Genomic DNA, 13,686 nt, shown 5'->3' on the forward strand with positions numbered 1-13,686 from the left:
ATACAACTGCCCACTTCACATTGTGGTTGTAAGGATAAAATCAAATTAGACGTGAACATTTCCTTAAGGGATTTATAGTCCAGTAGGAGGAGACCAACAGGTTACATTCCCAACTCCTCTTTCTCCTGAGGCCAAGGTAAAATAATGTAACTCAGGGTTGGTAGGATATAGACTTTTATTTCTCATCAGCAGGTAAAGAAGAAATGCTAGTTGGAGGCTGATTTTAACCTCTCACCTTCTCTCCTTGCTTAGGATCACTATGGTGGGGGAGAGGAGTCATCCACTGGGGAAAACCAGGGAAATAGAGAGTAATTGAGAGCCCACCCTGGAGACCACGTAGCCACAGGGGAAGAAGGCTATAGAGGCAAAGAGGGGAAGAGCAACTGGAACGGGGTGAAAGTGGCTGCAAGTCCTATCTGGAGGTGGGGTATTCTAGTACATGGACATGCACAAGAGGCATATATTTTCCAATTTTAGACAAGCCATACAACGTGAAAAGTTTTGAGCACTGATCACTTATTCATTTCAGTTTTGAACAAGATAGAAACAAAGAGAATTGCAAAGACACCCCCGGAGAGAGAGAAAGTTACAGCAAACGGGGCATATGCAACTACTGGGTTAATGTGCACATCTGTACGGCAGAACAATGTTCAGGAAATTCAAGTACTTGTAATATTGTAGCTGATATTATAACAGCCGTTGGTCATTTAGACAGCTTTTACAAACTCTGTTTTAGTGGGAAATACTTGAGATTGTTCTAGTTGTAGAAGAATTACTTTGTAAGATAGACTTTAAATGTATTCTGGGACTAGACATAGTATTTAAGTAGTCCATATGTACAAGTCTATGTCAGGTGAGTACATAATTCTCAATAAACTGGACATATACACTGTCTAGAAAATCCACTTTAAAATCAAACAATAATTAATGACAGGCACCTATTATAATGCCACATAGATTTTTTTTTATTGCTAGCATATTATTTTTTTGGCAGACATCAAAGTTACATTAACTTGAATACAGTTTCATTATTCAATTATGAAATGGGATACAGACAAATCTTATAAGCAGGGTTTTGATTACTTAACACAGTAAAATTGTAATTCCAAGTTACAGAGACATTCACATAATGATATTCTTTAGCTACTGACTAATAGCTATATACTGATGACAATAAGAATGGACAATACTTTCTACTTGTGACATTTATCAATAACAACTCTCAAGTAATTAAGTCAAAAATAATGAACATGATGGTCGTATTGTAATTCCAAATAAATATACTATATGCTTGCTGTAGGTATGTGTGTATTTTATTTTTCAGATAGTACTGAACCCTAGTTGAGTTAAAAAATGAATAAATTAGGCATATTACCATGCACTTTGTATCAGGGTGCCTTTATGTTATGTTTTTATGTCAAATAAAGCCTAGAGTTCTAGTCAATTAGAGTAAGTAGTGTTTGAGTCTGTTTAGCCATGGAAAATGGGTTACCTCTAAAAAACTGGTTTGTTTCTTTTGTACAAGAGCAGCGTGTGTTTCCATCTGCTTATTTCCCAGTAACTTTTAGATCCTTGTTTCTAAACTGAATTCGGGGAGATCCCCAGAGAGCACAAGGGGGAGCTTCCAGCTGTAGAACCTTCCACTGGCTCCAGTCTCACCAAGGGTCCCCTCTCTCAGCAACCACACTGCAGTGCCTGATCACAGGGCTTCTTCCCAGTCATCCCTTCCCTCTTCCCTTCCTGACAACTTACCTCTCCTGGATACTAAAAGAATCACACTCTACTCTTTCCCATCTTGCCATGCTTCCCTGCCTCACCCTCCTTGGAGGTGACAAAAGGGGGAAAAGGAGAGGAGATTCTCTGCTGAGTGATAAGACAGCGCAAGTGGGTAACAGAATGAAAAAAAGCAACTAAGAATGATTAGATCAAGATGGGTATTTGTTGTCACAAAACAAAAGAACACTCTAAAGAGTCTTCAACCCAATAATTATAAATGGGCTAAAAAATTCAAGAGTAAGACACAAGGCGATCTAAACAGGACCTGAAGCAATGGAAGAAAGCAACGATGTTCTCACTAAGAACTCAACATCACTTTAGCTTCTGAAAGAATAAAACTGGCTGCACATGTTCCTAAGATTACAAATGAAGATAAAAAGGGTCCACAGGCTTTATTCACATGGTTCATGTTTTCAACAAGAACAGAACTATAATTGAATGGAATCTGGTATATTTTCACCAGTTTAGCAGGCTATCTTCTAGGAATCTGGTTTGATCAAAGTTTTCTTCTCCAGCTGTAAGGATAAAAAAAAAAACATAACATAAACATGTACCCTGTGTTTTATAAGAAGAAAATATAAGATGAAGAGAACCTCAGGAGATAAACATTTGCCCCCCTACATTATGTCAACTCAGGCACTCTGCTATGGAAACCACCTCCAAATTGGATTTTGATTGATTTTGTTTCAAAAATTTCCCCCTCAGCTTGGTATGCATTGAGGAATTCACATATGACATGTGAATCTCTACAGTGAATTTAACTATTACATGGTGTGTTTGGTAGAAATCTGAAAAGGCCACATGTCTTGCTCTAAATATGCCTCATGTCTAAAATACCCACCAGTAGAACCATTCACTTGCATCAAGGTACTGTTTCTGTATTTCCTGTTAAAATGCAGTTTAGCTGGGAAAGATGACAGAGGAACACATTTGCACATATTCTCCTTCCTACAAGTTGAACTAGATGTCTGGGGTGGAAGTAAGACAAAAAGAAGGGACACTTGTTAGCTGGGCAGGACTGCACAACTTCAGAGCAGGAAGAATCACCTCTGGGGTGGGGACAGCAGACTGAGATGACAGCAGATTCCTGGGACTAAAAATGGGTTGAAGGGCTGAAATTGAGGATGGGGAAGGGAGAGGAAGCTGCCAGAGGCAAAATTCCGTTCCTCATTTTATGTAAGGTCATCTCTACAGAAAACCACTTTCCCCTAGTTAGTTACAATATGGTTGGAATATCTGAGTTATAGTTTAACCTGAACTGGTAGTAAACTTCAAAATACTGCAGATTATCAGCTACTCTATTTTTTAAAAAATTTTTATTTTTCTATTTTTAAAGATTTTTATTGGAGTATAGTTGATTTACAGTGTTGTGTTAGTTTCTACTGTACAGCAAAGTGAATCAGTTATACATATACAAATATCCACTCTTTTTAGATTCTTTTCACATATAGGTCATTTCAGAGTATTGAGTAAAGTTTCCTGTGCTATACAGTAGCTCCTTATTAGTTATCTATTTTAAATATACTAGTATGTATTTAAAGGAAGGGAAAAAAATAAAAAAGAAAGGAATCATCCCTGTATATCCTCCATTAAGGTAACAATCCACTACTTAAAATAATAATCCACTGCATAAAATAAGTCCAAATAATACCTAGGGACTTCAGAATAAAAATATTAAAGGTGACTAGTTATTAATCTATCATATGGGAATCCAAAACTTTCCCACCCATTTAGACTAATAAAATTTTGTTTCCCCATTTCATCATCAGAGACAAGCCACTTCGGAAACTTCAATAATTAAAAACTTGAATTTATTCTCCAACAAAGACTTGAAATGGAGACCTACAGTCACATTCTTCTGTAAAGTTTCTAATGAAGATCCCTCTCCTCCTCTTTCAAATTAGCTCTACCTTCTCCATTCCAGCTCTCTTTCCTTTCTGGCTCTGCACATCCTCCCAGCAATTAAATCTCAGACTTCACTAACAATCCATCTCCAACCTCACTGTCCTCCTACTGACTTCAAAAATCAGTAAGAGGGACTTCCCTGGCATTCCAGTGGTTGAGACTCTACCCTTCCACTGCAGGGGGCATGGGTTCCATCCCTGGTCAGGGAGCTAAGATCCCGCATGCCTCGCTGCGCAGTTGGAAAAAAAAAAATCAGAGTGCCAAATGCTGAATTTAGAAAAGACCACCTTGGATGAAGCATCTTCTACCCATGATTCAACTCTTTCTCACCTTTTCATCACAAGAATTCTGAAAGCCATGCCAGTAAGCATCCACTTAATCTCTTAACTCTGCAGTTTACCTTCTTTTCCTAAATTCCCTTGAAACAAGGTTTCAGACGGGCAAGGCAGCAGCAAATCATACCACTGGGCAGGGGCTGAGGAGAAGACTTGTGAACCGTGATTTAACAACCCTTTCTACCCAACACAATCTTCCTTCTCCTTTGACTTCTGTACTCTTCCTAAGCATTCTGCTATATTTGATGCTTCTCATCACTCCTTTCTTGAAACTTTCCATCCTCGACTTCTTAGATTCTCTGTTATTCTGGCTCTCCTCCTACCGTTCTGCCTGCTCCTTTTGAAGTCCCTTCACTGATACGATTTTCCCCCTTTCCCTTGATCTCTGGGTATTCTCCAGGGCAAATCCTTTATTCTCTGCCCTTTTCCCACTACATCTGAGGCCTAGGAGAGAGTTCCATTTTCATGTTCCCAACCTTTATTAACTGGCTCTGAATTTCCAGTTGTTCCCAAACCTGACGTCATCAGAATAATGTGAGTGAACTTCTTAAGGATACAGATTCTGGGGCCTCACCCAAGTAGTATGGAATCAGACTCTCTGGACCTAAGGCCAAGAAATCTGTATTTTCAGCAAGTTCTACAGAGAACTCTGATGGAGCCAGTCCACATGTGGAGAGCAGAGAACCAGTGACCCTTTATACACCTTTATACACCTTTATCCACTGGAAAGGCTCCGTCACCTCAGACTGAACCTTAATTATATCCACAGGCATTTTCATTTGTCAGTATCACCATTTTAAACTCACAAAAACACTTTAAAAATGTGCTTGACTCTGGATTCTCTCTTTCGTTTTCAAATTTTATTGAAGTATAGTTGATCTTACAATGTTGTGTTAATTTCTTCTGTACAGCAAAGTGACTCAGTTATACATATATTTTTTTCATAGCCTTTTCCATTATGATTTATTACACGGTATTAAATATAGTTCCCTGTGCTCTACACGAGGACCTTGATTTTTATCTGCTCTTCCTTCCGGTATGCCTCAGGGTTGAGCCTCCATTCCCACTGACCTCATCACTCCACTCCTGAATGACTGCCTTAGTTTCTCACTGACATCATCACTCTGGCCTTTTCTCTTCAACACCATCTGAGAGGTGGCAGGGCATAGCTGAAAGAGCTACAGCATCCCACAGCCCTGAGTTAAACTCCGCATATCACTTCCTGCTGTGTAAACTCCCCATATCACTTCCACTCTATGTGGACCTTAGGAAAGTATATACAGCTCAGGAAGGGTCAGTTTTCTGGGCTATAAAGATTAGCATTAATATCTGACACGCAGTAGATGTTCCCATATTGTAGCTATTGTAACTGCTCTTATGGTTACCCTATAAGCAAGAACCAGTTTCATCTTCCTTCATCATGTCCTCCTTCTGGTAAAAATCCATGGACCATCTGATTGATTCTCAGATAAAGAATAAGTTACCCCCTGTTCTTTTATCCTAGTACTAGTATGTACCTGCAATGTGATAGTGGGCAAGCTACTCAATCTTTCTGTGCTTCTATTTCCTCATCTGTAAAGTGTAGATAATGACAGTGGGTAATCCTAGGAGGTAATTCATTTGTTATGGACTAATGAATTATTAATAAATGTATCAATCCGTATCAAGTGCTTGGAACAGTGCCTGACCCACTGCATTATAGTAAAACCCTCAATAATTATTAGCTAGAGGGAGTAGTAACAGTAGTTGTAGTCATAGATATACTATGGCCATGACTCTCACAGTCTACTGTCCTACTGACTGTTCACACCCTGCCTTTTCACTGCAAAGGCCATTCTCATTCTTGCTTTTGTTTAATCCATTTTCTTCTCTACCTGTCACAGTGCCTGGCACCTAGCAGGCATAAATGCAGATTTGCTGAATTCAGTATTATAATCCCCACCACCCAACCAAGTCAGCCGCAGACTTTCTCTGATTTCAGAAGACCTCTCTAGGGCTTCCCTGGTGGCGCAGTGATTGAGAGTCCGCCTGCCGATGCAGGGGACACGGGTTCGTGCCCCGGTCTGGGAAGATCCCACATGCTGCGGAGGGGCTGGGCCCGTGAGCCATGGCCTCTGAGCCTGTGCGTCCGGAGCCTGTGCTCCGCAATGGGAGAGGCCACAACAGTTAGAGGCCCGCGTACCACAAAAGAAAAAACAAAAAAATAAAAAAACCCTATTTATCCCACTCTCTTCCATTTGCTTCTCATAGGTATTTTGTTAAATACATTTTAACATTTAAATTATGTCATAAATATGGCATCATTACAGTTTTTGAGAGGGAAAAATCTAGATCCGTTGAATATGCTTTGATGACCTCTATTGTTAATGCTAATAGAAAGTACGTACTTTGTTTCATTTGGCTCTTAGAGCAACCTGCCCATGGATGTCATTATCTCATTTTACCCGTAATGACACTAAGGCTCAGGGTCACCCAGCTAGTAAAGCAACAAGGCCAAGATTTGAACCCAGTCCTGTTATACTCCACAGCCCTGGCTAATGTGCAACAAGATGCCTTAATGCAATTAGTGGTTTTAATGCTACATGGACAGAGAGCCGCTATTTGAAGAACACACCTAATCCTGGTATGGAAGAAGCTATATAGTATAATGCAAATCACACAGGCTTAGAATCAGAACTAGCCCAATCTCTTAGGGTGAACCATAAGAAACTGCTGTGTTTGTAAGTAAAAAATCAGTGATTTTCAGCTATTTCATTTGGTTCAAACTTTAATAGTGAGTAACTGGATTTGCGATTATTTAAACCTCTTTTGGCCTCAGTTTTTTCAAATATAAAATAACGAAGTTGGACTTTCTGGAGTTCTAACAGAAATAAAAGCTCCAATAGGCTATGGATTATGGAATTAACATGAAATTCTCCAGTCTCATCAAGGAAATGTTTTTACATTCTTGGGAAACACTTTAATGAGCAGCATGCTAGTATTAAAATAATAAACATCTCTGTGAATTTCTGGTGGTGTGGGCAACCGTTAATTATTTTAAAAAATCTGAATAAATAAAAGCAACTTCATTGTACTCAACACAGAATGCCCAAAGCACTCAAAGCTTCCCTGTCCTGCAGTTAAAAGAGGTCACTATAATTATACCTTCTTGCAGTTTCTGCAAGGAAGCCAATAGCACAGCTGCTGCCTCTGGAAGAGTTAGTAGTTGGGGATTTGGGCTTCGTCTTTCTGGAGAAACGAAAAAATAAATACAGATTCTATTAGCATTTAAATATTCATATAGATAAATCCTATTCCAGTATGCTATAATACTAGAAAATCTCTGTGAAATACCTCTGTGATCCCTCAGCAAAGAGCCCCTTACACAGAATGATTTTTACAAGTTGAAACATTTCACACTTCCCTTAGGCATTGCTTACAACTGGTTATGTTGTGTATTACACGGAATGGAAGAAAATTTAAACTATATACTACAGAGAATTTCACGAAAGCAAGGAGGATTAAGATAAAGAACTCATGAGAAATTTCCCCCTCAGAGCTTAAAATGGGATGTCTGGGCTGAAAGGTTTAGATGGCACCCTGCCTGGAGCCTGGACTATCTTCTCTCTTGTTCCTTCCAAAGCAGTTTGAGAAAATAATCTACCTTCTTGGCCACATGTTAAGTCAATTATTTGACTGAAGGAGAATCTGCAAAATATTAAAAACTATTTCAAATCTAAGCTGACAGAAGACAAACGGTCCTGATTCAACACAAACCATGATTTTTAATTTGGGAGCTGCTGAAGTGGGAAAACAACTTACCCTCCTACGGTAAAAAAAAAAAAAAAAAAAAAAAAAGGTTAATTACACTGCAGGCTTGAAGAAGGTAAACAAAAATTTGATAAGCACCTATGTGCTTAACACAGTGTTTGGTATTTTTCAAAATGAGTCTACTTGGTATTTTTAACAATCTTGAACATTTATCAAAATGAATGGTATTGTTATTTTTAAATCCAATGGCATGGAAAGGTTTATCATGAAACAGTCTCTGGCTCCATCCTTAAAGGCTCCCACTTCTTCACTATTTCTGGTTTTGAACCTTTTGATAGTTCTTTTTAGTAATATAATAGAGCTGTTTGAAGTTTTTAGGCAAATCACTATTTTAATAATGATGATGATGATGATACCAACATTGGCAACAACAACAGCGTTTAAGAGAAGTCTTGTAAAGATCATGCCCTAAACGGGAGGCCCATTTCTCGGACGGGGTAGGCGCACAGCTCTCATATCCATCCTGACGCCCGGGAGCGGAACCCCGGCCCCCGCCGCCCACCTCCATACTGGCGGGGCCTTGCGATCCCCAGCTCCGCCGCTGCCAGCGGCGCCGGGCGGGGCCGGCTCTCCCCCGGGAAGGCCCACGGGCCAGTCTTGGAGGCGGAGCGCGCCCCTCCGGTCCTGCGCGGTCCTCTGTAGACCGCGGCTCCCTCACCCCGGCGCACTCACCGGGCGGCGGCCGGTCGGCGAGGTCCTTCCTCCGGCTCTGGTCGGAGATGAAGCGGCGCCCCTCTGCCAAGGCGAGACACGGGCTCAGCGCCCACCCGGCCCGATCGATCGGGGTTCCGGGGCCGGGAGCGGGCGGGGCCCGGTGCGCGCGGAACTGCCCGGGTTGGGGCGCCGGCGCGGATGAGGGAAAAGTCCGCACGCCCCCCGCCCCCGGGCCCCCGAGTGAGCTTCGGAGGGGGCGGCGATCTCGCTCACCTGCCAGGGTGGGGCGGTGTGTCCCCGGAAATCCCAGTCTTCCTTTGGGCAAGAGCCAGCAACCCTCCGGTTTAGGGTGGAGGATTTCTGATAATCTACCCCCGCCCCCCAACCTTTCTCCTTGATTAACTGAGACCAGGATGACCTCGATTATTTATGGGAACAAACTCGATAGGATTCTCTCCCCACAGCTCTACATCTATCCCACCAATTCATGCACCCCTACGGATCTCCCTCTATTGCTGTCGGAAGAGCAAAGTATTTGGAACGTACGTGCACCCTTCAGGTAGAGCATAGCTTGTGGAGTCCAATTCCTTCTCTCAAAGAGTCTCTATAACCCGGGGAGAAGAGGAAAGCAGTTAGTAAGGCGTTGCTGCCCAGCCCACTATTAGGAAAAAAAAGAAGGGGGGGAGGGAAAGAAAGAAAGGGAAGGGAAGGAAGGAGGGAGAAGATATTAGGAAAAGGGGAAGAAATTGAAAGAGAGAGGGAGGAAGGAAGGAAAGAAGGCAGGCAGGCACACAGCACGCGGAGTCCCAATTTTTGCGTTTGATTACCTGCGGAGCACTGTTCGAATTTCCCATGAAAGAAAACACCAGGAAAAGAGTCAAGGTTGTTACCACCAGACTTGTGAATCCCTGTATGAAAAGATCAAAGAAGTCGTTTCTGTGCCTCTATAGGATCTTCTGCTTCCTTCCCTGGCGCCTGGACAATTACAAATCCCTTACTTTTTGCTATGTTCTGTTTTAGCGCTCAGAGGGTGGGGCAGAAGCGGGTTCCCCAGTTTATCGTCTAGTTAATCCACAAAGAGTTCTTTTTTAAAAACAATTAATTAGAAGTATATTATTTTTATTATTTAACCCAAATGAGGATTTGGGTGAATTAGTGAAACTTTTTCTTTGTAAAATCAAATGATTCTGATATTTTAAAGGCATAACGTTTAACTATCCTTTAGCCTCTGAAACACTTATTAAACATAAAAGAGGTAAAAAGCTATACAGCTTTTTTATAAAATAGCTAAAAAAACCTCAAGTATATAAAACCTTTACTTACCTTCATGTTCTACACCTTTCCAGAAGCTGCAATAACTATAACCTAACCTCTGAGTTTTCTAATTTTGTTCTGAAGGTGGGGCTTTTAAATCTTAGGGTCAAGGATCCCTCCTGATTTTGCATAGAGCTAGTGTCCACAGGGACTTCCTGTCAGTCTTCAAGATTGAGAGGATCTGATGACTCCTCCAGGGAGATTCAGTTGCAGGAAGCAGAGGAATGATTGATGGGTGAATATCATTTACTGTCCACATCAGCCAGGAGATATTCTGAAAATATCAGCATCATGACCTTTGATTTTCCTATTAGCTTCCCAAGGCAGTATTATTATTATTATCATTATTATTATTGAAAATGATTAATAACCCCAGGCAGAATCAAAAGTAAATGAACAAAGTAAGAAAACTTGTCTTGGGTAACTAACTAGCTATCAAGCTAACACCGGTGAGTAAAGATGAATCATTTGAGTAGAAATGAAAAGGTCAGGGAATCTCAATGGATTTTGACATCAGTCATTCACTTAATTATCCATTCAATTATTTAACAAATATTTATGGAATGCCTACTATGTAACAGACATCCTTCCTTTTAGTTCAAGGGACACAGCCATGTGTTAAAAAGACAAGTCTCTGCTTTGATCATGCTTATCTTCTAGTCAGGGGGGAAACACTCCAAACCGGTAAATAAGGTAATTACAGAATTTTAAAATGCTTTATAAAGGAAAAGTAAGCAAAATGATGTGATAAGGTAAGTGGTGGGCTACTTTAGGGAAGGTAAGAATAAAAGGGGGTCTGGAAAGATAAGCTGGAGTCAGACATGGGATAAACTGGGGTGGGAATCAGTATTGCTGACATTCTCAGGCAGAAGAAAAATACAAAATCTTGGGATGGCAAGTAGCTTGGCTTGTTTGAAGAACAGGAAGGAGACCAATGGAGCCAAAGCTGTGTGGGTGTCAGGGGAGGACACTGTAAATTGAGGTTGGAGAGTAAGAAATGGCAACTTGGTTGTAAGCAAAAGATGATGATGGCTTAGACTAGGGGAGTCCTTGCAAGGAATGGAGAGCTGTAATGAATTTGGGAGGCAGAAAACATGGACTTGTGGATAAACCGTATATGAGAGTTTAAGAAAAATAAATCAAGGATGACTCTTAGATTTTTGGTTTAATCAATGGGTGAATGATGAAACTCTTTATTGAAATTGGAGAGACTTCATAAAGAAGCAGTTAAGAGAGGGAAATAAAGAGTTGCCTTTGGACACATTAAAATTAAAATGTATATTAGACATCCAAGGAGAAATGTGAAGTAGGCAGTTGCAGATGTAAACTCTAGAGCTCAGCAAACAGGTCACCAGCCTATAGATTTTTTTTTCTAAAGACAGGAATTATCAGATTTAAGAATCTTGAGAATTTTAAGGCAGGAAAAAATTGGGATTGAAAAAATACTTAGGGAGTGAACGGAGTTAAAGAGAGGAAGAGATAGAGTTCTGAGAACAAACCTACAGAGATTGAGCAGAGGGAAAGTCAGCAAAGGAAGCTGAACGGAAGCAGTCGGAAAGAAAGAAATTCCAGGAGAACGAGGCCATGGGAGCTGGGAGACTATCCAATAACATTGAAAGGTTAAACTGATGTGAGCTAAGAAGTGTCTGCTGGATTTGAGAATATGATGGCTTTTGAGAACAGAAGCTAGACTGGGATGGGTTGAATAGGATATGAGGAAATAAGGACAAGTGTGGACAACCTTTTTGAGAAATTTCACCAAAAGGGGGAAAGGAAAATGAACTTTTAAAAAAGATATGTGAGTGTGGTGGAAGCGGGCTATTTTTTTTTTTTTTTTTTTTAGCCTTGCAGCAAATCTGAATCCTTTCAATTTTAGGGAACTTTGGAAATTCCCTAAACTATAAATTATGATTCTTGGTGGGAGGCAGCATCTTCCTTGTATTGTAGAAGCTGAAAATGCTAGACACTCTTTACCAGCCTCCCTATCGGGTAGAGTGTGGGCATGAGGCAGGCTTCACCAATCAGACGTACCCACTCGTCTGGAGCTGGGGAGGGAAGAAAGTGGGGAGTAGGAGAAATACTTTCTAGTGCAGCACTGGTTGTAGGATGCTTGAGTTTGTGGGGGCAATCCTGGCTACAATGCTAGTGACAGACACCAGCATCCAGTGCTAGAGGAAGAGTGATACTAACCGCACTGTCCTTTTAATAAAGTCCTCTTTTGCTTAAATCAACCAGGTCTGTTGGTTTCTTTTGATGACCATTTGCAGAACATGTGTGCTGATGGGGATGATCAGCAGAGAAGGAGAAATTGATGATGTGGAAAGAGAACTGCAAAAAAGGGAGTTTGTGGAAGGCAAGAAAAATAGGACCCAAATTTGTCAATATCCAGTTGAAACAGTTCTATACACAGGCAGACAGTGAACAAGGACCAGAGTGGCCACCATATATATGCTAAAGTACCATGGATGAGAGAGATGGTCACTTTCTTCGGAACGTTAGAGCAGTGCTCCGCAGGTATTAATGCGCTTTTGAATCACCTGGGAATCTTGTTAAAATGCACATTCTGATTCATTATAGCTGGGGTGGGACCTGAGAGTCTGCATTTGTACTAAACTCCCAAGTGATGCTAATGAATGCTAGTCTACTAATCCTTGGACATTTTGAGTAGTAAAGCTTACAAGATATAAAAAGTGATAAAAAAAAACACTAACGCTTAGAGTCTACATGGCTGGGAGAATGGTTAACAATAGAAACATCAGGGATAATGGAGAGGGACTAGATGAGTTTAGTTTGGGACTTAAGTTTGAGGGGTGATGCTATCTACCAGTAAATACTTGTCTAAGAGAGACTGGGGTTTGGGCATTTGATGTTTGGAATTGTCGATCATGTGCGGCCAAGAAAACTGAGATCTGGTTAGTAAATGAGAATGAAATATAGAAAGTAGTTTGTAGGTAGAAACTTGAGGAATATTTACTCCTTTTAAAGAATAAGTATAGCAAGAAGGAGCCAGAACCATGAATGTAGTGTTTTCCACTGTTTTAGGAGAGGAGGAAGATAAAAACTAAGGACTAAAAGGTTTTCACCATATCTAAAGAAAATCAATATTACTTTAAATATTACGTTTTAGGATTTTAGAATTTAATTTCAAAGGATTGTTAACAACTTCCAAAAAAAAAGCCACAGAAGAAAGATGATGCATGTGTTTATATTTTAAAACAATTCATAAGTGAAACCCAGTTATTAGGTTAACCCTAACAAGCAACTAAAATGTCTTTTCCCCCCCTCCATACACAAAACACACAAAGGTTTTAGAAAGAGGGACGGGAAAAGAAATTGCCAAACTGTGATTTGCATTTACCATCTTAAGGAAAATATAATGAACGTGATTTGTCTGTAACAGTTTCGCTAACGAATTCACAAACAGATTATTTACGTCAAAGCTGCCATTTTCAGCATAATATGCACAAGTGAGCAGAATGGCTTTGACATATTATCAATATTGTAGTCTTATCAAAAGTAACATGCCAGAATGTGTTTGTTCTAAAAGGGCATTGACTCCCAATCAAATGTTTTTGTTAAATTCACAATATTTTAAGATTTTTACAGGTCTAAACCTAGAGATTGGCTAAGAAAAGTTACTTATTTGAGAAAAAAAGTTGTTGCATAAAACCAGTAAATTTTATTCTGCTGATATGATGACCCGGCAGTGGGTACTGTACAAATTGGATCCAAAACCTTTTTTAAAGGCATATTTAATGGAGATCATTTTGCCTGCATCACTGATGTTATCTGAATTCTTCTAGTTGACTGGAGCGTGCCCAAGCCCCATTTAAAAAATACTGTCACAGTTTAAACTGCATTCTTACAAGGTCAGTGATTATTGTGTTCACAC

At 40.3% G+C, this 13,686-nt stretch overlaps 1 protein-coding gene across 1 annotated transcript; it reads right to left on the reverse strand.

The window, feature by feature from the left end:
* Positions 1–2,153: 2,153 nt before the first annotated feature.
* On the reverse strand, positions 2,154–9,870 carry SPX (spexin hormone). Its single transcript, XM_060166746.1, has 6 exons — positions 9,804–9,870; positions 9,308–9,388; positions 9,027–9,084; positions 8,499–8,561; positions 7,161–7,244; positions 2,154–2,291 (listed from the first exon to the last, which is right to left on the reverse strand). The coding sequence occupies exons 1-6, from the start codon at positions 9,807–9,809 to the stop codon at positions 2,233–2,235; spliced, it is 351 nt and encodes a 116-aa protein (XP_060022729.1). The 5' UTR covers positions 9,810–9,870; the 3' UTR covers positions 2,154–2,232.
* Positions 9,871–13,686: the final 3,816 nt, after the last annotated feature.

Source organism: Lagenorhynchus albirostris, chromosome 11 (assembly GCF_949774975.1).
Source record: "Lagenorhynchus albirostris chromosome 11, mLagAlb1.1, whole genome shotgun sequence".
NCBI lineage: Eukaryota > Metazoa > Chordata > Mammalia > Artiodactyla > Delphinidae > Lagenorhynchus > Lagenorhynchus albirostris.

Coding starts and splice junctions, on each gene's coding strand:
- SPX (XM_060166746.1), bottom strand. Junction 7,245..8,498: donor CGCCGACCGGCCGCCGCCCG/GTGAGTGCGCCG, acceptor TCGTTTCTCCAG/AAAGACGAAGCCCAAATCCC. Junction 2,292..7,160: donor CTTGCAGAAACTGCAAGAAG/GTATAATTATAG, acceptor TTATCCTTACAG/CTGGAGAAGAAAACTTTGAT.